The sequence below is a fragment of the Cordyceps javanica genome, chromosome 1 (assembly GCF_051103115.1).
Source record: "Cordyceps javanica chromosome 1, complete sequence".
NCBI classification, from domain to species: Eukaryota; Fungi; Ascomycota; class Sordariomycetes; order Hypocreales; family Cordycipitaceae; genus Cordyceps; species Cordyceps javanica.
In genome coordinates, this window is record NC_139295.1 from 2930896 (window position 1) to 2954834 (window position 23939).

At 54.1% G+C, this 23939-nt stretch overlaps 8 protein-coding genes across 8 annotated transcripts; 5 read left to right on the forward strand and 3 right to left on the reverse strand.

Moving 5' to 3' along the window:
* Positions 1 to 890: 890 nt before the first annotated feature.
* On the forward strand, positions 891 to 2450 carry V2A60_000887 (uncharacterized protein; the record flags this gene model as incomplete). The annotated part of the gene is made up of 1 exon (XM_083252253.1): positions 891 to 2450. The coding sequence occupies one exon, from the start codon at positions 891 to 893 to the stop codon at positions 2448 to 2450; it is 1560 nt and encodes a 519-aa protein (XP_083108379.1).
* A 99-nt stretch (positions 2451 to 2549) lies between these two features.
* Positions 2550 to 3856, reverse strand: V2A60_000888 (replication factor C subunit 2; the record flags this gene model as incomplete). The annotated part of the gene is made up of 4 exons (XM_083252254.1): positions 2550 to 2714; positions 2763 to 3551; positions 3608 to 3676; positions 3752 to 3856. 4 exons carry the CDS (start codon positions 3854 to 3856, stop codon positions 2550 to 2552), a joined length of 1128 nt encoding a protein of 375 aa, XP_083108380.1.
* A 946-nt stretch (positions 3857 to 4802) lies between these two features.
* Positions 4803 to 5948, forward strand: V2A60_000889 (uncharacterized protein; the record flags this gene model as incomplete). The annotated part of the gene is made up of 2 exons (XM_083252255.1): positions 4803 to 5230; positions 5288 to 5948. 2 exons carry the CDS (start codon positions 4803 to 4805, stop codon positions 5946 to 5948), a joined length of 1089 nt encoding a protein of 362 aa, XP_083108381.1.
* Positions 5949 to 7724: 1776 nt separating this feature from the next.
* On the forward strand, positions 7725 to 9421 carry V2A60_000890 (ubiquitin-conjugating enzyme/RWD-like protein; the record flags this gene model as incomplete). The annotated part of the gene is made up of 8 exons (XM_083252256.1): positions 7725 to 7754; positions 7808 to 7841; positions 7904 to 7998; positions 8051 to 8072; positions 8122 to 8218; positions 8268 to 8279; positions 8326 to 8494; positions 8540 to 9421. The coding sequence occupies 8 exons, from the start codon at positions 7725 to 7727 to the stop codon at positions 9419 to 9421; spliced, it is 1341 nt and encodes a 446-aa protein (XP_083108382.1).
* A 527-nt stretch (positions 9422 to 9948) lies between these two features.
* On the reverse strand, positions 9949 to 12992 carry V2A60_000891 (uncharacterized protein; the record flags this gene model as incomplete). The annotated part of the gene is made up of 4 exons (XM_083252257.1): positions 9949 to 10974; positions 11388 to 12361; positions 12490 to 12672; positions 12782 to 12992. The coding sequence occupies 4 exons, from the start codon at positions 12990 to 12992 to the stop codon at positions 9949 to 9951; spliced, it is 2394 nt and encodes a 797-aa protein (XP_083108383.1).
* Positions 12993 to 15799: 2807 nt separating this feature from the next.
* V2A60_000892 (uncharacterized protein) lies at positions 15800 to 16288 on the forward strand (the record flags this gene model as incomplete). The annotated part of the gene is made up of 1 exon (XM_083252258.1): positions 15800 to 16288. The coding sequence occupies one exon, from the start codon at positions 15800 to 15802 to the stop codon at positions 16286 to 16288; it is 489 nt and encodes a 162-aa protein (XP_083108384.1).
* A 1171-nt stretch (positions 16289 to 17459) lies between these two features.
* V2A60_000893 (uncharacterized protein) lies at positions 17460 to 19168 on the forward strand (the record flags this gene model as incomplete). Its single annotated transcript, XM_083252259.1, has 2 exons — positions 17460 to 17870; positions 17981 to 19168. 2 exons carry the CDS (start codon positions 17460 to 17462, stop codon positions 19166 to 19168), a joined length of 1599 nt encoding a protein of 532 aa, XP_083108385.1.
* A 1965-nt stretch (positions 19169 to 21133) lies between these two features.
* V2A60_000894 (phosphoacetylglucosamine mutase PCM1) lies at positions 21134 to 22805 on the reverse strand (the record flags this gene model as incomplete). The annotated part of the gene is made up of 2 exons (XM_083252260.1): positions 21134 to 21991; positions 22047 to 22805. The coding sequence occupies 2 exons, from the start codon at positions 22803 to 22805 to the stop codon at positions 21134 to 21136; spliced, it is 1617 nt and encodes a 538-aa protein (XP_083108386.1).
* Positions 22806 to 23939: the final 1134 nt, after the last annotated feature.

Genomic DNA, 23939 nt, shown 5'->3' on the forward strand with positions numbered 1-23939 from the left:
AGAACTCTGTATAGTGGCTGCCAAGGGTCTAGAGAAACTTGTCAGAATTCCATCTGATTGAAGGCGCGAAGGTGGAAACGAAGATCCATGGCATTGTTGGGCCTGGCGGGCTCTCTTAAAACTCAATTATCTGCTCGAGTCATCAGCCACACACACACAAACAAACACACAAAGAGAGAGAGAGAGAGAGAGAGAGAGAGAGAGAGAATACATTGGACTAGAGAAAGTGACACGACTGCGATGCACTTGAACGAGTAAGTCTTTGTCGGTGGGCGGGGTTTGTTATAACATCCTGAAACCTGATATCACTGGTTTACAATGCCGCTAGAAGATGTCGATGGTTGTTCATTTCTGCCTACGTACTTATTTTGAAACCAATTTTCTTTCTGTTTCAATTTTGCTGTCTTTGATATTGGCTTACTGCCAGTTCGTTCACTTTACATCCATACTTTTCGATCCCTGACATACCGCCCGGAAACTCGGTCATGTCTGGTAAAGCTTGATTCTATGGCTGTTTCAGAAAACGAAAAGGATACATTTCTATCTTTATTTATATTAATGGCCCATGGTAACATGATCCCTATTTATTGCGGGAGTAATACCGTAGGAACACGGCTCACTCCATCCCTTTACTAAGTGGCCGCGCGACCTGATGGCATGCTCTCCTTGTCTGCTATTGACACCAGCAAAACAATGCACAAAATGGTAGCCAGTGGGAAAGAAGAAGATTTGTTCTACGCATTGAACAGATACATGGTATTATAACAAGCTTATTTTCGGCTCAAATGTTCGAACTATTCCGTGGCCTCCATTGAGCTGCACGTGATGGAGAAGCGTCGCGAGCAAGTGGCCAACTCTTCACCTTTGCATCAGCGAGGCACGGCACCATCATGCAAGAAAAAGATGAATTCGCAGCGAGATTACAGGGCGGCTTAAATCCATATATAAAATCTCGTGAACAGGTCAACTATATCCGGCGTATCTTGGCCGCGCACATTGGTGAATGCACGCAGAGCGGTCCCGTCAAGTCAGCGCTAGCCCTGGCCAGTGGGCGCAGGCACGGGCAGGATGCCGATGGCGCTGGCAATATCGACTTCACGACTGAGAACGGCGTATACAGGGAATATTTAGACGCGCTGAAGGACAATATCAATGCACGAGATGAGTTCGAGGCAGCGCGGCATAATACTACCCCAGAACTGCGCACGGCAGCGGCGGCGACTGGCCCGTCCGCCATGTTGGGCCTAAATGATCGAGTGGCCCTGCTGAAGCTGCACCAGAAGCGCGACTGCCTGTACGCGATACAAGAGACCCTCGACACACTTCTGGAGCAGCCAGCGGCGGACCACGAGTTTGTAGACACCAACCGCATATTTCAAGGGACGCCCGCCTTGCCCGCCGTGCCCCGAGACGTCATCAACACCATGGTCATTGAGCAGAGCTCGTCGCCGCTCGACTTACCTGGACAGATCAAGCAGCTGGAGAAGGTCGTCTTGCGCGCCAAGCTACTCCTCAAGCAAGAGGATCAGCTCCTACAAGAAGCAAGGCAGCGCGTGCGTCACGCATCGCAGCCACCGAGCCATACGGCGAAGATCATGGCGCTAGGCGCGGCGCGCGACGAGCTTATCCATTGGATTGAGACGGAGCTCGGAAAAGCATCACCCGAGGCGCAGGCTGTAGCGGATAGCGACAGCTCCATGGAAAGGGGCCGCGGCAAGACAGACGCGGCGGCCATCCAGGCACAGTTGGACATCATTAAGGAGAAGTACGCGCTCTACGTCTCAGCAAGAAAAGTTCTTTTAGAAATGGCCGTAAACGAACCACAGCTACCTGCGCAAAATTCGCGGAACACCAAATCTACAAAGCGGATGATTTACGCGTCACCGGCGTGTTTGCCAATGGATCATCTTGTAGCGCCATATCTGGCCTCTCTCGCTGACACCTCTGCAAATCAGAGAGCTACAGTGGCATACCGAACGCACATAACGTCTCTCCTCAACAAGACCTCCCAAGAGAATTGCCGCAAAATCAGAGACCTGGCCGAGGAAAGCCATCTGCTGTCGTCGATTTCCCAAAGAGAGGCCCCCCGCTACCGCTCAGGTACGGATTCGGCATCTCATACCAGCATCGCCAGCCAGGTAATGCCCTGGAGCGATGCCGCTGATGCCGCCAAGATTGCCACCTTAGAATCTGTGGCGGAGACGGTTGAAGGCGGCCAGGTTGCCCTCGAAGGACTGATGGGCACACTGCAAGGCATAGGCAAGATTACCGGAAAAGACATCCTAAGCAGCGAGGAGAACGTGGGCGAAGAAGACACGTGGCTGGGAGCAAACACGCCAAGAGCTCAGAGACATACGCGGAAAGGGAGCCAGGCTCAATTACAAAGTTCGACGGATCCGTGGGCAAAAGTGCGAGGCAACCTGGGCTTGCTGGGCCAGGAGGGACCATGATGAGATTACTGTATACACCCTTGCTCTAGATTGCTTGCTTGGTCGATTTTCAAGTTTTTTTTCTATAACTTCCAAGACTTTAAGTCGTAATGTAAGTGATTACTTTTCAGCCATAATTGAGGATATTCTCATAGACAGGTCAAGGATCGATAGATGCTCGTCAGCGCCGTCTAATAATCGCTTGTCCACCTCGGAAAAGACCATGACAATCTTGTTCTTTTGTACATCGGGAATCGTTTCGTCAAATATGAGGACTTGGTACAGCTACAGTCGTTAGAATGGGGTATGTTTGAGAAGGAGGACGAGGCTTACCTGCGACACCATTTGCCCAGCGCTCCAGCCATCCGCCACCATGTCTTCTACCACCTTGGAGACGCCAGAATATGAGCCATTTGAGCCGCGCGGGCGCAGGGCAGCAACCAGCTCAGCTATCGTTTTGTTAGGAATCACGCCAGCAATGTCCTCGATGATCTTGACTGTAACCGCCTTTTTGTCCACCTCCATGGCATCGTCACCATCGCCGTCTTTGGGCTGTACGCCAGCACCAACCAGGCGGGCTGCACTCTGCAAAAATGTGACGGCTTTACGCAAATCGCCCTCACTACAGCGAATCAAGGCATCAATTGCGCCGTCCTCGAGGGGTACCGACTCGGCGGTGGCAATCTCCTCGAGGCGCTTTTTGGCGCTACCTTGGTCGAGACTCTTGAAGCGAAACTTGCTGCAGCGACTGGCCAGAGGATCAATGATTCGGGTAACGTAGTTGCAGATGAGGCAGAAGCGGGTAATTTTGCTGTAGATTTCCATGGTGCGGCGCAAGGCGCTCTGGGCATCTTGTGTCATGGAGTCGGCCTCGTCGAGGATAATGATCTTGAAAGGTGGGCAGGGGTACTTGTCGCGATAGCCGGCAGGAGGGTTCGTGAGCTGCATACGCGCAAAGTTCTTGACCTTTTCGCGGACAATGGAGATGCCGCGTTCGTCGGAGGCGTTGAGTTCCAGGACACGGGACTTCATCATTTCGGGGCCATAGAGCTGTTTGGCGAGAGCGAGAATCGTCGAGGTCTTGCCGGTACCGGGAGGGCCATAGAAGAGCATATGAGGCAGCTAAAGGTCCACGGAAATCAATACGTATCATATCGGAGCTCGGATTGAATGCTTACGTTGGCGGCCTGTAGTGTTCGTTGCAGAACGGTGACGGTATGTTCCTGAGCAGCAACGTCGTCAAGACTCTTGGGACGGCTGTGACGTATTAGAAGCTACGTATGCGACTGGATCCCAGACCTGATAACGCACTATTTCTCAACCCAGGGTTGGACGCGGCCGTCGTTGGCCTTGTTCTGCTTCTGCTCGGAACCGCCATTGGTGGCCGCAGCAGCCTTGCGAGCTTTGAGATCGAAGAACGAGGCCATTGACGTGTTGACGAGTGGCAGTTTACGGGCGCGCAGCTATGCACCAAGGCTTGTTGGGAGATGCGTGACGTTGAGGTGGTGAAATCGAGGGCCAAGAATATGAAAATCCATTAACGCGTTGCGGGTGACGCGACAGCCGCTCTCGCGTGCTCCAGGAGTCGAGGTGCCCTGGCAGATCTGACAGTGGGCGGGGCTCAAAAGAAATACAAGGTACCTAAGGTACTTTTAGGTAGCTACCAGTACACGTGCCACACACCCACTGCTCGTCCTTATAATAAGACTTTCTTCTCTTCCTTATACTTCTTATTATTTTCTTCAGCACTTTTGATAAAGACTTTATAATAGTCCTTAGCTTATTCCTACGTAGATTTATAAATAATATAATCATTCCAAGTATTAAATACGGACTAGCTAATAGTAATAGTATAACTTAAGGCCTCTTAGGAGATATAGGAACTTGCGGATGAATATAATATTCATTCGACGGCAGTAATATTCGTGTCTGCGTGAACTCGGCGTATGTTTCTGATCGCTCTATTGACGATGGCTTTGGAGAAGTCGGCCCCATTGATTCAACAGATCTGTTAGCGACTGGACAAAGTAGCTCGAGAAACGCTTGTAAAACAGAACGGGACAACAATAATTGAGTATGGCCGCGTTGACCTTGGCAGAAAGTAATTGTAAATTGCGTTCCTGTCAAATGATTCTCTGCTGATGACTTGGCGTTTTGGCCAAACTTGCCCTCGTCACCGCGTCGTTGCTCCGCCGACGTCAACAAACAAACTGTTTTCGCAACCACACAACTTTACTTAGGTATCACAAACGTGCAAACATCAAACAAGCCATGGCTCAACATTGAGCAACATTCCCCTCCGTAAATCGAACCACACAAATAAAACCCCTTCAAGCCTTACTGATACTTTGATATTATCCAAAGAAAAAAAAAATGGCCTGCCACAGGAGCTCCATGGGTCCAGACGCGGGTGCCGCGCGGCGACTCGCGTTGGAGCACTCCCAACAGAAACGCTGGACAGCAGTATACAGCACCCTCCGCCAGGACACCACAGACACAATCTCGGACGAGAAACTAGTGGAGTTGGGGCTGCAACGCGGCCCCATGCTTGACATTGACAACCTTGGCGCCCCAAGCCCGGGCAACGCATCTTCTCACTTCTTCAGCCCCTGTGATTGGACACGGCGCAGCCTCGACTTTGAATCACACTCCGGATATACAGACTCAGAGTGGATGGACTACACGCGACGCGAGCCCTCACTTTGGCTAGCCTTAGACTCAGCACAATATCGATTCGACTGGTTCAAGACCCGCCTCTTGAGCCTCGAGAGCATTGAGGAAAACGTGTGGGAGCCCGCAGCGTAAGTTTGCACTTTGACTTCTAGAATTCCCAGTCTTGATAATGGCAACTCGTTCAGTCGCGATAGAACTGGCAGCAGTCGCTGGCATTGCCTACGGGATGCTATCCACGAACAAATCGGTCTCGAGCTTCCACAGTATGAGTTCTACTGGAACACGCTGGACAATATAGATCATGAGTACAGAGGTACTTGGGCATACTTTGCTACCTCCAGAGTCGATAAGCCTCATTCAGTCTGCGCTATGCTTGATTCGATGTGCCCTGCTGAAAGCGTCGCCGCCGCCCGGTCAGAGGTAGAAGCAGCCGTCAAGATGACAGAGTTCCAGCTACAACGGGCTTGCTTCACTCATCATCACACCAAGCCTGTCCTTGTCTGTGCCTATTTCCGCAACGAAACCGCCCGAATCACACAGGCGCACTTTGACCTGAAACTTAACCGGCTTATCCTCCGGCAGTCTCGCGTACTTGACCTGTCGGGGGTCGAGGCCCCGCCAGATGCTTGGCTCATGTTGCGCTGGATGGCCTCCGCCCCGATTGGCTCAACACTGTATCAGCCGTTTGCTCGCTTTCTAGAAGCTTCTAGCAATAATGGTGCCAGCCGTGCGCCTCACATCGCCATTTCAGGTCAATTTGACACGTTGATTCCTACAAAGAAATCTGCTGTCGCTGACCGGCGGTCAGGTGGGCCGAGAATGATCACCCTCCCACCAGCTGCGTAGTGAATGTGCGGAATGGGCTGAGAAAGCAGCGGAAAAAGAATCATGCCTCTTTTTGTGTGGTGGCTGCGGTCGTTGCACGAAGCCTGGCCAGATACAAGGCGGTTATGGGGCTTGGCAACGGAGAAAGAAGCGAGCCTCGTGACAAGTGACATTTACGAGGCAGCTACTTACGGGCTTGTGGTGAGCTTGTACACATGTCTGGAAGATGTCGGACTTCAAAAACACTGCTCGGTGTTGCAAATGCTGCGCCGGCCGTCTACGGCACTCCGCGGGTAGATATTCACCGCATGGCCGAGAGGTCGGAGCTCAATCGGCCGTCCATTGATGAAATGTACCCCAACACGGCTCTTTTTTTCTTGCTCAAGGAAGTCAGGAAAGAAGTTTCAACAGAGATGCCTCAATTCAGCTGGATTCTTCCACGAATGGGTTTGCACCTACGAGCACTACCAGAACCAGTTACTTCCAGGAAGGGGTTCCTCAACCCGAAGTATACAAACCTTATGGAAGCCCAGGTTGACGGATACCTTTGTTACAGGAATTTAGAAATTGACTTTCATAAGACTCTGGCCATTTGCGAAACTAAGCCCTTTGCGAGGAAACAACACACTGAATCAACCCCTCGCCGAGAAACCGCGGAGATGGCCAGTTGGATTGCCGAACATGGTAGCAATCGCGAAGGTCTGCTGCGGGCATCTCGGACTAGAAAGAAAAGACGACTGCTGATTTCGCAGAATCGTCATGAGATCTACCTCATTATCGGAGAGTATGACCAGAAATACGAGGAATATATCACTGGCCACCTACCTACCTACCCAAGCACTTAGGCACTTTGATGTTTTCAGTTTGCCATTGGCTCTGGCGGGAGGGAAGCTGTTAGAGTTGCTATCAGCTCAGGGGCTATATTAAAGTAGAAATGTAACATTGCAAAACAGACATAAAATAAAATCTGCGCAATTATGCATCAATGTTACGATGCTGCCTAGGTAGGATTATGGTGTACTTGGTATCCGTAGGTAAGTAGGTACCTCTTAGCCCGTGCTTTATGCTGAAGGTACTTACCTACCTTACTCAGTAGCCTGATACCTACTTAGGTAAGTATACTATTAAGTAGTTGAAGGATCCATGCCAACATGCAGCTGCAAGCCCCGCCACCAGACGGCCGCTTTGCCTAACCTGAGCTGCACCGATAGCCGCCTACGAACCGTTTTCATTACCTTGAGGGCCTACCTACTGTAATGGAGTATGGGTGCGGTCTATGATTGACGGGATAGACGTGAAATAGAACGTGGGTCAGACCTAACAATAGGGAGGGCGGATTTGCACTCGACTACTCCGTACAACCGCTTCTGTTACAGGTAGTAAGTAGTGCAAACGCCAGACACACTCGCTGCACTAGATTAATGCAGCGGTTGCCTGGCTGCCAGGTCCCGCGTCTGGCGTTCTTCCCTTGGATATCTCCCTCTGCACCAATTTCTACTTCCAACTCTTGGCCTTGATATCCTTGATTCATATTTGTTACCATTGGACACTGCAAAAAGAAGCGAGGGTCACTGTTCACGGCCCATCGTTAATCTTCGCGCCGATTGCAATCACGGCAGCCTCTGCCCCGCCCCCGCCCTTGCCGCCGTGCTACTTCGCACGCTGCCACTAGTCAAGCTCAACAATTCGTAAACCACAGTTGACAATCAGCTTGCTGCCTACTCGGCGTCTGTGGTTATATAGTCCTGTTTTGGCATTGGTTCTCTTCGATTTCCCGTGCCGCGCGCGGTCGCCACGATGGATCAGTCAATAATCCGCATCACAAAGGTGAGTCCTGGCCTGGTCTCCGTTGAGCAGCGCTCACATTTGCTGTTCTCTAGGAGTTGGCCGACATACAACGATCTTCTGATCTCGGTGCGTTTCTATCGTCCTGATTGCCATGAGGCAAAGAGCCTCTTCAACGCTAACTTACCTAGCTATCGCCGTCGCCTGCCGGGACGTTGATGTGCGCAACGTAAAGGCGCTCATTATTGGGCCTCACGAAACCCCATACGAATTCGGATTTTTCGAAGTGAGTCGTCAGCACGCCCAAAATGAAGCTCGATTTAACCCTTGAATCACAGTTCGCCATCAAGTTTCACAAGTGTATGCAATGCCCGTTTCTTGCTGCTTGCAATGTATTGACCAACCACAGCCTACCCCTCAACCGCACCGAACGTGCAGTGTGTCACCACGAACGGAGGACGCTGTCGCTTCAATCCAAACATCTATTCCACCGGAAAGGTTTGCCTGTGTGTAGCCCCATATTCGTCTCTATGCGATGTTTACTAACAGTTGCAGGTCCATTTTAGGGTACGATTCGACGTGTACGGCTGTGAACTGAGCTAACTCCGTCAAGGACTTGGAGGGGTGAAAGAGGCGAAGAATGGTCATCCGCCCAGGGTCTGGAATCTATCCTGCTATCTATCCAGAGTCTGATGTCCGTGAACCCGTACGAAAACGAGCCTGGCTTCGAAAATGCCAACAGTCCAGAAGATAAGGAGCAGCAAGCAGCTTACGTGCAAAAAGTAGGCGATATTTCTGACACCTGGGAATTTCTGCTGACAAGATAGATTCGCCATGAGAGTCTGAGAATATCTGTCATTCAGCGTTTAGAGGGTTATTTGGGTCTGAAAGTTGACGGGACTAGAATACCGCTACCTCGGCCGGGAGATGGAGATGCTGCAATCCAGGACTCAGACGTCGACATGTCGACAATACCGTTCGAACCGTTCAAAGACCTTTGCAAACGACGCTTTCTCTGGTATTTTGAGTCCTACTTGGCCGCTATTCGACTTGGTCTATCGGAGACCAATGCAGGAGAGGTTTTCACACTTATGCCCTTTGAAGCGGCCGGCAGCAACTGCATGGAAGGAAGGTTCAACTACAAAGATCTTGAGCGCCGCCTCTTGAATATCAAAAAAGCCCTGGACGATGAGCTCACTAACTGGGCTGAAGATGGCCGCCGCGCAGAGCTCAGTGATTCGACTGTGGCTGTCAACTTGCGCCATCAATTTGAGCAGATGGTTGCCTATTTCCAGCGCGGAGATGTGCCGCACAGCGTGACCTTGGACAATGATAACGCTTTCGTCTGGATTCTGACATATTTCGGGCGTCCCATGACCAATCTTGATGGTGGTATTGTCCGAGTCAAGCTGCACTTTAGCCCTTTCTTCCCCAATGAGCAGCCGCGCGTGATTTTTCAATCCAAAATTTTCCACCATCAGATTGCACCGGACGGTACATACTGCTACAACCCGCCGGCCAGCGTTGCAGGCGACGTGCGTGGCCACATTGAAGCCATTCTAGCAGTCCTAGAAGACGACCAGCCGGCCTACGACCCGCGGAAAATTATCCATCCCGAAGCAAGCAAGCTGTATTGGAGTCACGTACCCGATGAGAAGAAGCAATACAACCGCAGGCTGCGCCGGTCTTTGCAAGATAGCATGGAGTAGGTCGTTTCTCCTTGGTAAGTATGGCCATATCGTTGACACATATCGGCAGGGATTTTCCAGAATAAGGTATACCCAGGAACAAGAGAGACTTTGGAAGGCGTTTACAGGCAGATGGCGCTGTGTTCGTTGTGACTGCTACTACCCCGCGAGGGATAATGCTCTCGAGCCCCCAGTCATTGCAATGAGAAGCTGATATATAGTGTACGGGGCGAGTGGCTATTGATTTTCTTCGTCTCGGTTCATTCCTCTTCATTATCGGGCCGAGAATAGGGAGTGGGCTTTTTTTTTTTCAACGCAGTGTTGTCCAGTTGATAGGGGATGATTCGGCTTCTACGGAATATGTACGTGGATCACTCTCTCGATAGTGGATGGATACACATTAGCAGTTTAGATAGGACAAATCGATGGGCCGTCTATTTCATATATCATTCCTGGCATTCTTCTGCCGAAAATCCGCAACGCCATACCCGTTCATAGCTATAAGATCACCGAAAAAAAAAAATAGCGCATATACATGAAAAAACTGTCTATTTTCTCGCCTTGCTCGTGGCTTTCCTGTCAACCCTGTCCTTGACCGGGTTATAGGGGACCGCCACACCCTGATAGGCCTCCTGGCGGCCATCGCCGCCTCTGAACTCGTACATGCCGGCATGGCCAGGGATATATGCCGCGGGCGTGCCCTGCGTCGGCCGTGCGACCTGTTCGGCGTGCAGCTTATCGAGGGAGTCGCCGACGACGGCGTACTGCGACCAGTTGATGGGCGGGCAGCGCACGACGTCTTGCGGTCTCGGCAGCGTCGCCCACTGCTTGGTCTGCTGCCGTTGCTGTGCGGGCGTGTCCTCTTGCTCTTGCTCTTGCTCTTGGTCGCCGTCGCCGTCGCCGTCGTCGGACGTCGTCGCGCCGCGGATCCCGGCGGCGGGCTGGTTGACCCTGCCGGCGACGAGGTCCTGCACAAAGGCCTCGGGGTCGTCGACGGCCGCCTCCTTGGCGCTGCTGAGGGCCCGAATGTCGGCCGTGGCGCGCTGGCGCTGCAGCTGCAGCACGGCGATGGCCGACTTGAGCGCGATCGTGTCCGGGTTGGCGTCAAAGTCGATGGGCTCCGGCCCGGGAGCGAGAGGCAGCGTCGCGGGCGTCTGCTGCGTCGTGTGCGTCAGCGGCTGCCGCGACGAGGCGGTGCTGCCGTCGCCGGGAAGTCGCGTGGCGTGCAGCGGAGGGGTGATGGGGGACATGGGCGGCCCGTTGGGTGGCGAGGCGGCGCGTGGCTGCGACGTCGTTGTCGTGGCCGTCGTGGCCGGCGCGGCCGTCGCGGCCGTCGCAGGGGCGTTCTTGTCCGTCGGGATGGTGAGCGCAGGCATCTTGAGGGGGTCGTCGCGACGCGCGGTTCGCGCTGCAGGTGCTTGAGCGGCGGGGTTGGAAGCTTGGCGGGGACGGCCGCCGCGACCGCTGGGCGCTTCTGGGGGGGGACAGATGGCTTGCTCGTCGGAGTGCGCGAGTGTCGCTTTTGTCGGTTGTTTTTGTGTGCCGCTGTTGTGCTCTGGTCTAGAGTTGATGGTCTGGAGAGGATCGTGTCTGGTGATAGATAGCGTTGTCAAAAATTCGAGGCTGGCAGGTTCTTCGATTATTGATCAAAGGCAAATCGCTAGGCAGCACTATACAGAGGGTAGGCACAGCGGGGCAATGACGGAAACAGGTTGCCAAAGAAAGGATGTGGATGTGTGGATGCGTGGAGCGACCGTACTTACCTTTACCATAACGAGAACACTGTGTGTAATAAATCCGTATGATGGGAATTTACATTTTATCCCAAGATATTAAAAAATTATTGCATTGTAGAGGCGGTTCCAGAAAAAGTGACAAGATATTAGATTATTGGACGAATACTTCATATAGATCAGTTTATCATGACTAAAGAGCCCTGGAAGCCGAAAGCGGCAATATCGAAGATACATGGCCCGTAGGTCTATACCTTCAAAAGCACTCTAGCATCTTTCAGATACTTGGCCGCAATCGTTCCGGCGCTCGCCAGCATACAGATACCCGTGAACACCACCACCCAGCGATACGCCGGTGCACCGCCGCCAAACTGGCCGCCGCCCTTTGCGACCAGGTTGCCGCCGATGGGGCCGGCAAAGATGTTGCCCAGGCCCTTGCCAAAGTTGAGCAGACCATACACCATGGCCGCCGAGGCGACGTCGCCGCGGCACACGTTGGTGCTCATGCGCGCCCACATGGCCGTGTAGCCGGCGGCGAAGAAGCCGTACGCGACGGCGAAGCACATGAGGGGCGGCAGCGAGCGCGCCGGCTGCCACATGGCCAGGCAGGCGACGGCGGCGACGGCGACGGCCGTGGAAGCGAGCACGTTGGTCGAGATCTTGCGGTCCGACAGGTAGCCGAACGCGAACTGGCCGCAGACCTGCGCGACGCTCATGGCGGCGAGCAGGAGCGCGCCGCTGCGCTCGCCGAGCCCGAGCGCGCCCGCGTACGACGGCAGGTACAGCGCGGGGAAGAAGTAGCCGAAGCCCTGCAGCAGGTTCGACAGCGAGTACGTCCAGAAGAGCTCGCTGCGCAGGAAGCGCCAGTCGGCGCGCGGCGCGGGGCCCCGGCGCTGCGCGGCCGGCAGGCGGCCCTGGAGGAACGGCATCACGGGCCCCGTGAGCACGACGAGGGCGACGGCGACGGCGCGCAGGGTCGTCGCGTACCCGTACCGGGCGAGCAGCGCCTGCACGATGAAGGGCATGGCGGTGCCCGAGATGCCCGACGCGCCGCAGAGGATGCCAAAGGCCATGCCGCGCCGCGCGACCCAGTACTCGCTCACCATGTGCAGGATCGGGTAGTAGAAGATGAGGAACCCCAGCCCGTAGGCGACGCCCTGCGTGAGGATGAGGGCCTCGAGCGTGGTGGCGAAGGAGCCCGCCACGAGGCTGAGGATGCACACGGGCCCTAGGACAGACGGGTTTCCGGTCAGCTTTTACACGAATGCTGGGGCTTTACACGGGCAAGAAGAGAGAGCGAGCAAGGGAAAGGACAAGGTGCTCTCCCTAGGCAGCAGGTTGGGGGCAAGAACTTGCAGCCGGTCCATATCATGGGCCGCAGCCACCGCTGGTTGCGCTGGATCAGCGGCATCACGACCGGCGCGCCGATGTAGCCGAGGCCAGAGGCAATGGTGCCGACGACCCCAATGTATTGATTGCCGGCAAACTCTGGCAGGGTCGAGTAGTATTCCTGAAAGACTCCGTAGGATAGCGGAAAGCCTGCGAAATCTCATGTTAGCCACCGCCCCCATCGCCCGCATATATATATCACTGGGAACCTGTCGGCGGAGTAGTAACAGGAAGGGAAAGGAGGAGAGGATTTACACACCCCAAAGACAGCCTTCAAACATGAATGCTGCCCATAAAAGTCGCCAGGCGGCTATGCCGCCATCGACGGGCGCGAGCTGCTGCTCCACGCGGCTGTCCGCATCGTCGACAAGTATCTCGTCACCAGCGGCCTCGGTATCGGCTGCGGGCGTAGCCGTCGCCATCACCGCCTCGGCATGCGCCTGCCGCTCCGTCAATTCCACGCTCGGCATTGCTACTTGTCTGACAGAACCAAAAAAGAAAAAGAGAATTGAAGGGAAAAAAAAGTGTGTGAATAAACAGGCGTCAGTTCGGACATGTCAGCCAATGAAGAAAAAAGTAGAAAACGTGCGGACAAGTCAGCTTATACATATATAGGTTGCCATCTCCGGCGGTCGGCACATGTGTTTGCCGGGTCCATGGGCCCGATATTCTGGAACCTGGGCAGCCCAACAAACAGGGAGTCATTTATACATATTTTTATCGTTTCAACTACAGGCAATTCAAAGTACACACAGGTATTCAGTATTTCACTTGACAAGGATTGAGCCCAATGGACGAAATGTGTGGCATCCGGGCCGCACAACCCCGTTGTGTACATTGACTTGCTGACTTGTGTATTTTGGCTCTCTGGCAATTCTGTGTTAATTCATGCGTGCATCGAATAGGAAGGATAATATACAAACTCGGACGGTTGTCTACCACTAGAGTACGATAAGGTCAATAACAAGACGAGTCGCACAATATTACTGCCTCTATGGTGGCTCTGCCGTGACAGGTCGCTACAACGAAACTCCATCCGCCCGGTGAGCTTTGCCGTCACTTGGTTCGGCTCCCGGCACAACAATCCGACTGGATGATTATGTGGAGAAAAAATGTTGTTGCAAAATAGACGAGACGGGGATGAAATGGCGGCGGTTTGTAGTTCAGGCCAGACCGAGGATCGGGCGCAGACCTCCGCGATGCGCAGAAAGACGCCAATGAACGCGGTGCCATCGGGCTTTCAGAGATGGACGACCTCAAGCCCACGGCCGACGAGACCCGGGCGATCCGGCTTCAGCTATGTCCATCCCCCGATCCGTTTCAAGAAGTAGATCGTCGCAAGTTTCTATTCAGTCTAGCTTGCGGCGTTCGAATTGAGATACGCCGAGCCGTTGCTAGCTGGTTGTTCAATACGGCGCGGGACTTGTGAATAGACTTATCGTTTATGACTCAACGTATGCATTCCGAAATGGAACCGCGTAAAAGTACACCAACAGAGTATCATCCTTTTCGGCCTGTTCAGGTGTTTAGCACTGGTGGTGCGGTCTTTGCCACTGGATGGATGCACTTGGTCGCCGACAGCCACATGTTCGTGAGGGCAGACAACCGGCGCAATGTTTCATGTACATGGCTGTCCAAGAAGTCTCTGGTCATGCATGTCTTTCGCAATATTCCAACTCCTTAATATGAGAGGCTGAATACCAGCAGAGGCGCGTAGACAAACATACGCCAAGTCTACATCACGCTACCTGTCACAAACTGCGCCTCTCAGCTGTCCACAAGACAGATATGGTCTCAACGCCACCAGCTTTCCCTCTCGGGGGGAGCAAAGTGATTCCCTCTCGCGATGCGCGAAACAATATGTCACGGCTCTGTTGATTACTTTTCTTGTTTAGGAGGGGGAGGGGCTAGAAGCCGATGCGCTCACGGATTCTCTCCATGTTCTTTTTTTTGTTTCTATCTTTGTGTTTTGTCACCTTCTCTGAGAATTGGGGCTAATTATTTTTAGACTCCATTTTCCTTTTTTTTTTTTTTTTTTTTTTTTTTTTTCAAAAGCACAACTTTCTTTTTCCTGCCCGCCTGCATCATCTCCTTGTTGATGGCGTTTCTGCAAACACAGGGAGGCCGAGACCTCTTTGGGTGCGGCAAGGCAGCCCTCGAAATCAATAATTCGAAACTGCGCGCTGCATGCTGCATGTAAGCCCTTGCTCCATGTGGCTGGCTTGCCGGTACTTTGCACATGCATCCTCATTCCAAACTACTTTGCCGCGCATTTTGCAAGCTTCTTTACAGGGTTGCTCGCATGGGCTCCCTAGAGCCCATGTTTCCTATACTTGTAGCACGGCAGGGGAGTGGCCACGGCTTGTTTATTGCCTGAGTACTCCGTACGGGGGAACTATTTCTGGAAATACTGGTTGGAGGGCTCGAGTGCTGCAAGCCTCGTCTCCGTCACCCCCGCCCGCCGCCACGGTCCTGTATGATCCCACTCGCATGGATCGGGGATATGGGAGCTGCAGTGGAAAGACGCGCCTTATACGTACGTATCGTATCATTTGACTGGGCTATCCCGCTCGCGAAAGTACCTGCATCCAAGCAATGGGTAAGGTCTGCCGTCGCAGCCGGTTCCACCAAGTCGCGAGGTATAAGGGCTCGAACCATCCTTTCCATGTGCTGTCTTTTCTCCAGATTTAACCTAGACCATTTCGCCAAAGAATTGAATGAGAAAAGCAACGTGCAGTCCCTTTGACTCGGCATCCCATTCCACCACGGAGATTCGCTGGCTGCTTGGAGGAAGCCAACCACTAGCGTCGTCCCAAGAAACAGCCGGACTGTCTGTGCGAACCCGGCCAGCACCACTCGATAACTCCTGGTGTTGTCGGGCTATTGTTTTACTACTTTTGTGCGGCAAAGAGTTGGGTGTTTGTCCGCCGTTGGCCCTCCCTCGCCTGGTCTTTTGGCTGCCCAACAATCCTTCATCTGTTGTTCTGCCTCGCTCTCACTTGCCATCATTCACAACAGCTTTAAGAGCAGATCGTCTGCGTCTTGGAGATCCAAAACTACACTTGCTTTTACTGGTGTGGTGGAATTGCGCGATACAGATCAAATTTGCTGCACCCTGGCCAGTGTCGCAGCTTGCCGATCATTACCAGGTCTCGCCTGCTGGTGCCGATCCGTCAACAACATCAACATTACGGTTTGAGCCTCATTCCGAGAGTGAACAGTACCCAGACTCGCGACAGGTTATAGTAGAGTCCGTCTCTGAGGTCTTCAGAAAACGATGGCGTCGCAGAGCATGGCCCCTCCCAGCGGCTCCGGAAGCATGGCGCCACGGCACCGGTCGTCGAGGTCCACGTCGAGCAGCTCCGACTGCGAGGGCCTGCGGGCCGGCACCGAACGACGCTCCTCGGGCAGCGACAGCTGCGGCGGCGACAAGAAGACGTGGCTCGGCTCGGTCAAGACGTGGCTCTCGGTCAGCGAGCCGTCGGCGCAGGCGATGAGGACGCAGAAGCGGGAGGCGTTCCGGAAGCACGGCGTCAACCCCAAGGACCCCGCGGCGGCGGCCAAGATGCACCTGCCGCTGGGTACGCTGCCGCCGGGCACGACAACGTCGACGTCAGGGCCGACGCCGGAGAAGCGGCTCGCCCGGGAGCTACAAGACCGGCCGCAGTACCGAAAGCACGGCTCCACGCAGTCGGTGTCGAGCGGCGGCTCCTCGATCGCGCCCAGCATACGCGAGATCAACCAGGTAGCGCCGTGGGAGAATTAAGGCAGGCTGGGGGGTGGATGAGGTTTCTCACGTCGGGCGAGACGTGTGCCGTCCGAGTCGGAACTGTAGTACCGTGATAATCGGTTGTGTACATTTATTCAGATACCCGCCTAATGATGGGCTCTTGATATATTGATTGGCTAATACATGCGCTGTGGTATGCATGTCTCTTAGTGACCGTGCACTCGATGGTGCATGACGTGAGAGGTGTGTTCTAGATTGACGGGCAAGTATTGTGTGTACGTGCGCTTGCGCGTCGTTTTTTCTACCGAGTAGTAGGCAAGTGAGCTCCGTCGCTACATAGAATGCAATCTTGGCATAGATGATCAGTTTCGAGACGAGACGTTCTTGGAGATCCCCCCCCCCCCCATGAAACCTCGATGCGATTGATGGGAATGCTTCAATCGCAGCCAGGACCAAGGCAGAGAGCCGCTAACACACGCACTAATAAATTGCCTGAATCTGCCAACTCAATCGCCCCGCCCATTCCTGATTGGCTCACAAGCGGGAGGTCACTGCATGCAAGGCTGTTGTTGTCAACAAGCACCGAAATGTCGCTTCTGTGGTGGGATTCATCGAAAGGGGCGGCTCGACGGCTCGGCGCTTCTCATCACCGGCAAGAAGTGAAGACGAAATCACTAGGCAGATTTGTTTTTCGCTGATAGGGCTGTAAGTATTCTTTCATCTCTTGGTCAAGACTAAGTTTGCTTGCCGGGACGCTCGCCTGCTGGCCGCGAACGGCCCTCGCGGCCCCCACTACGGTTGAATGACGTTTACATTCTGCACAACAGCCTGTTTCGGTGAGCTGCGCACAGAGAGGATCGGGAGGGAGCCCAGGATAGCGTAACCGGCACTTTTCGAAGCGCGGCAGCAGGAACCTTAATGTCCCAGATATTGCCGTGCTTTTCGAATTTCCCGTCTTTTGACAACTCGCTTTTTACATATAATACCTACTACAAGCTTCGTGCGCTTTGTCCGGCTGCATCAACATTCAATCTTGCATTGTCACCGCAGGACATCCATCAAAAGGCATCTACCTACCTGACCTAGGTAACCAGGTGTAGGCTGTCTCTTGAGCAACGTGCAAGCTTAGTAGTAGCAGCACCTCGAACTTGCGCCGTTGCGACACCGCATACAAACTACCACAGCGCAGCTTCAGTAGTAGCCCGTCATGCCGCAGTCCGTCAAGAGCGCCGACCGCTCGCGCGGCGCCTCGTCCGCCAACGGCGACGGCGACGACGACTTCGACAGGCTCCCGCCTGATGAGCACACGCGGCTGCTGCCGAACCGCGTCGACTCGAGCCGCGGCATGCTCACGCCCGACGACCCGGCCGTGACGCCCTTCAACCTCTGGAGCATCCGTCTGCTGCGATGGGTCACCATCATCTTTGCCCTCGTCACTTTTCTCTGGTGGGTGCTCGTGCTCGTGTCCACGTTTGCCACGCTGCCGGGCTTCCACGTCCGGGGCGGCGGCTTCTACGCCTACGGCTTCGCAAGCCTCGCGCTGGCCAACATGCTCTTTACCCTCCTCTTCTTCGAGGTGCCGTCGCGGTCTGTCCGGATCCTGTCCCTTGTCATGGCAGTAAGTCTCTCTCTCATCATATCAAAACGGACACGTGCAAACACGTACGATGGCTGGTGGGCAGAAACAAAAAGGCTAACCAAGTGACCTCACCCTCTCTCTTGCGCTAGTTCGTGCTCATGGTCAACATGATTATCTTGCTGGCCGTGCAAAAGACGCGGTACGAGGAGGGCTGGGTCGGCATCACCAGCGTCGTCTGGGCGCTGCTGCTGAGCCTGTGGACGATCCTGGTCGACCGGACCGTGAAATGGGGCAAGGCCGAGGAGGAGGAGCGGCTGACGGGCCGGGCCGAGACGCGCCGCACGCTCGGCGAGTGGCTCGCCGTGCTCCTGTCCAGCGTCGGCTACACCCTCATGGTGGTGGCCTGCGTGCTCACGACGCTGACCATTATCCTGCGCGCGCTCGACGCCAAGCTCGCGCCGCCGGGGGCGCTCTACTGGGTCGACGGGGGCAAGTACCGCATCCACGTCCACTGCCGGGGCGGCGGCGGCAACGCCACGGCGGCGGCCGCGGACGGCGCGCGCCAGACGACGGTGCTCTTCGAGGGCGGCGAGCGACCGGTCGAGGACGGCCTGTGGCAGTTTGCCGAAGCGGCGCTCGAGAACGGCTCCATCGGCCGGTACTGCTTCGCGGACCGCCCCGGCATCGCGTGGTCCGACACGGCGCCGTCCCCGCTCTCGGCGGGCTTCGCCGTGGACGCGCTGAGCGAGGCGCTCGCCGTGGCCGGGGAGCGCGGCCCCTGGGTGCTGGCCTCGGCGGGCATCGGGTCGCTGTACGCGCGCGTCTTCTCGGCGCGCCACGGCCGCGACGTACGCGGCATCCTCCTCGTCGACCCGCTGCACGAGGACCTGCTCGGGCCCCTGGCGTCGCCCGGGCGCGGCTTCCTGCTGTGGCTGCGCGGCGTCCTGTCGCCCCTCGGGCTCGACCAGCTGCCCGGCGCGCTCTTCCGCGGCCGCTCCAGCCGGGACCGCGTCTACGGCCGCTCCGTGCAGCAGACCTCCAAGCACATCTTTGCGCGCCTGCAGGAGAGCCTGGTGCTCGGCTCCTTCACCCGCCGCGACGTCGGCAGCAGCCGCCAGATCCAGGACCGCTCCGTGCCCCTCGCCGTCGTCAGCTCCGGCCAGCACATCAAGGACGACCACGGCTGGGAGGCCAAGCAGCGCGACCTGACCAGGCTGACGGACGAGCTGCTCAAGTGGGACATTGTCGACGACGCGCCGCCGCACGTGTGGAAGACCGAGGCCGGCCGTGACAAGATGGAGGCTCGGCTGAGGCAGCTTTTGAAGAACAAGGCATAAAATTTGATGCTTCTATTATTCTTGTCATCATCTTGGTAGCGAGCACGGTTTGGCCTCTTTTTTTTTTTCTTTTTGTCTTTGTTTTTTGTTCTAGCTCTTTTGAAACCTTATCCTGGCCTATTCAACCCTCTCAACTTTCTCTTCTTTTCTTCCACCTTTTTATTTTCTTGATGATTTAATCTTTCGGGTGTATACCGGCGTGTCTTTTGAGTTTTGTGGCAAGGGCCGAGATTGGGCTATCAGGCAGCACCACTGTGCCACAATTGGCGGTATCTAGGCAGTAAGAGCAATAATAATGAGTCAAAAGTAAAAGCCCGCCACGTCGTCTCGCTATGGATCCGGGTGGATCCATACGAGCAACTGAAACAGAATCACTGCATCGCCAGAGCGAATGACCAAAAAAAAAAGAGGCAATTCGTGAAGAGGAGCACTCATAGACTCGATTGATTTGAATGGCATTGAAAATCTTACATCTCCTGTATGCCCCTCATAATATATATCCACGATCCTTGTTTGCTCTATTTTTGCATCTCAATTCAACCTGCATATAATATCTCGGCGGTTAACGCCTTTTAATCAGACGACTGTTCCAAGTACAGACCCCATCACACAGAGCGGTGACTAGACTACTCCGGAGATGCTTACTGATATATCGCTCGATCTATATTTAGAACACCCGGAAAATAGGGTACTCGGCCCGCAGGAGCGCCTGAATGGGATAGCGTTGCTCCGTATACTTGATAGCTTTGACCTAGCCCTTTGGGGAAAAAAAAGAAAAAGACGAAAAAGGGGGGGGTGCAATGCCGTATTGAGCTTCGTCTTTGGCCTCGCTGTCATGTTCTTGCCCCGGCAACCAGCTTTGCGATGCTGGGAAGCTTGTCGCTCAAAAGTGACGTCAGTAGTGCAGGGATTCACTTCTTAGTGGGAAAGGAAAGAGGGTGGGGAGAAGGGGGGGGGGGGTCTGGCGAGTAAAATTAAAAGAGCCTGGGCCTAGGAGAGGGCTCACTACGCTGACTGCGCAAAAGTGCAAGGAGCAAGTAGGAAAAACAGAAAACAGAATCGATTGTGCAGAACGCGGTGGCAAACTCGGCATCCATATATTTTCACGTATACCTGCACAAGTATACTGCTGCCTTGTCCTGTCTTTGGAAGGAGGGGGGCCTAAAAATAGGGAAATTTTATTAGCCATGTCGTAATCACCGGCCCAGATCCGTGGCGGATCCCCAAGGAGCCAGTGAATACGAGGCCGGACGTATGTGGTCGACAGGGAAGTCGCGTATTTTTGAAACGTAGAAATAGTAGAGTAGAAGGGAGGGGAAATTTGATTGGTTTTGTTCTTCCAAACAACAACAAGAATAAGCAAAAGGTAATAACACTTAATAGCCACTCAGATCCCCCCACCGCGTACAGGATATGGGAATCTCCCGACTCCGTCTTTGCTTGCTCACCGATGCAGAATTATTAATGACTATTTTGAAACCCCAACTACGTATAGAATTTCCTCCAAGACGGCCTCGACCACCTAGCGCAGTCTTCAAACAGGGGCTCCGGGGCGGGGTTCGTCAATCTGGCTCAGCCACCAAGTTCCTATACCAGCAGTCACAGGTACATATTATACACATGGCTCAAATGAATATCCAAAAGACTGGAATGATACTTTGCGCCAAATGTTTATTGGTCATGTTCAGTGAATGTATGCAAGCGCCAGTACGGCCACTAGTAGGTCGACGGCCTCTCGCCTCTCACTAAACGTAAGCTTGTATTTGTTCTACTCGTCATCACGAGGCGCTACCAACGCTTGGGGGGAAACAATATATAGTTAATTCATGCGACTAAAATTGTTTTGCCACGTCTTTTCTCGGCCCCCTTTTCGTGTGCAATCATACTGGCACCGTGGGCAAAGCTGCGATACTTTACCTCAATGTTCATCAAATACTTTCCAACCTCATCAAGAGCCACCATCTCCTAAGAGCCAAACTGCTTGACAATCTGCGCAACCTTGTTCGCCAGCTCATCCGCCTCCGCGCGTGAGGCAGCCTCTGCATAGACGCGGCATGCGTTCTCGGTACCACTGGCCCGAGCAAAGGATCGCGCCGCCGTGTATTTTCTAACGCACTCGTCGATGGCGTCCTGTGCTCCATCCGGCTTCGCCAGGCGACGCTCAGCATCAGTGGCCTCAAAAGCATCCTTGTTGGCCACTTCGACACGAACGAGGCGGTTGGGAAGGTCCGTATACGTAGTGGCCCAGTCCTTCAGCGTCCAGCCTCTGTGGGCGAGGATGACTTCAACCATGAGCATGTCAGAAATGGCATCGCCGACAGTCTGATTGATCAGGTCGCCAATGGCAGCCAGAGTGTCGAGGGCGTCTTTCTGGGCCGGGGACTGGGGCGCCTTGGCACCAAAGAGGCGCAAGGCATCCTGCGAAAACACGACGGTACCGTGGCCATTGGCCTCGAAGTAGACACCGATATCGTACTGGCAGGCGGCGTGATGCAAGTGCTTGACACCGGTGGGAGTAAAGACGACGGGAAGCTGCAAAAGTTTCTCGATATACTTGGTGCTGGCCCCGTTGGCGTACGCCGTTTGTATAACACCGATGCGGAGATCGTCTGCGAGACCGGCCGAGCGAACAAGCTCACCAATAAAGGAGGCGCAGAGGGAAGAAATGCGGTCGCCGTCAAGCATGAAAAAGCCCGTATCCGGGTCGATCCAGTAGTAGATGAGACGATCAGCATCGCCATCAAAAGAGCAGCATCGGGCGCCAGGAACGGGCTTGGGGCTGGGGGGGTTGCGCTGTCTCGTCTTGACAAAGTCGGCACCACACTAGACAGTCAGCATCAGTGATGGTAGGCTTGACGATTACAGATCTACTACTTACGTCGAGGTTCAGTACTTCTGGCCGCAGCACATCGTCATTGACCACCTTGACGTCGAACCCCGTGACATCCTTGGAAATCGTCTTGAGAAGCTCGGTAAACTTGGGTCCACCAACACCGTTGGCGCAGTCCACAATGAGCTGGCCTTGGATTTTGCGTCCACGCAGAGCACGGACAAAGGCCTCGGAGAGTTTCTCGTAGTATCCAGCCTCGCTGACTTTGCCATAGGATTTGGGAGTGCCCTCGGTGTTGACGCAACGAACCAGGTAGTGAAGCTGAGGGGTGGTAAGGATCTTGAAGTCGGTGTGCTCCGTCCCGGTGGCATCAAGGGCGTCAGCCAGTGCAGCAACGAGACCGTGGCCGGAGGGTCGAGTATCTCTTCCATAAATTACACGTCCAGGGGCGTTAAGGTCAACTTTAAGCTGGGTAGCGAGAGCTTTGTAGGTGTCGAGGAGCTCCTGGTCAGTGGCGCAGTTTACAAGCTTGGTGGCGTAAGCCTCCCACTCCTGCTCTAGCATCTCACCCATAGGGTCGACAATCTTGACGCCGTTATCAGGAGCGGGGTTGTGACTGGCAGTGATCATGACACCGATAGCCTGGCTGTTGAGCTTGCGACTGCGCAGGCCAGCCAGCAGGCCGACACGGAAGCTGACGCTGGGAAGCAGGTCAGCCTTCATGCGAAAGCCAGCGGTGCCATATTTGTATACATGGCCAGCAGCGATGGGATATTTGGCAGATGCCGCGAGGATCTTTCCATCCATAGCTGCGGCGGATGCTTCTTGTGATAAAAGTACGCGCTGAGGTCGGGGTCGATGAAAGCGGCGGAGTGGGACAAGGGACAGCTGGCGCGGGGTTTTGGAGGGGTAAGCAGTATAAGGTATGAAGCTACCTAGGTCGGTACCTGGACAGGTAGGCACGGAACGCAGAACAGTCAGTAAAAACAGGCACAGAAGGTATTGCTAGAACTCGGATCGGCCAATGTATGAGATGACGAAACTTACGGGAAGCGCGGTGAAGAAATTAGACAACAGATAAAGGAAAACCAAAGTTTGGAGGAGGAGAAACGTGGACCCGGCTGTTGGCTGAGTTCTACAAGCTCCACGCCCCCAGAAAGCCATGTAGACATGGGATGCCATAATAAGAATAACGGGCGCGACTTTGGCAGGCTGTACTTACGGGGCAGTTACCTTAGGTAAGGTATGGTGACCCACACATTGCCTCCTTCATAAAAAAAACAAAAGAATCTAGACATGCACGCCACACGTGCCGTCTATGTTTTTCCTTGTTGGCTTTTCTTTTTTTTTCTCGTTTTAATGACGTGTCTGGGGGGGTTTCTCGTTTTCCTTCTATCTCTGACAGTATTCATAAATACACACCCTTACCTGATATTCTACTGAGCACCTAAGGTACATACTTGTAGGGACTGGGTCCCTGAAGCCAAGCCTGTAACACACCCCTGTATCCACTACGCCAGACGAACTACAGATTACTGCGCAAGTACTGATCCCTAGTTAGGTAGGCTTCCAGCTGGCTGCCATACTGGTACGGAGTACTTACTGGAGGGTCGTATTTTCTGCCAGGATCTCTTCAGTAAGTAATAGTACTGAGTAGCAGTGCCGGAGTTCTCCGTAGTGAGTGGTATTATTACTATTACACGCTAGCACAACTAATAATAATACAAGGACCAAATGCCAGCTGCACCATTCGACGCGCCGCCATCACAGGGACCAAAAAAGGAGCGGGTTGTTACTTATGTAATCTACGGATAAATGGGCAAAAGAGGCTTCCTTACTACTGAAAGCTCTCCGTCGTAAACAAGTCCTTTGGACGGGATCATTTTCCATCAAGCCACTCTTAGACTGCTGCTAACTTCTACTACGTGGCTGCTTCTACTA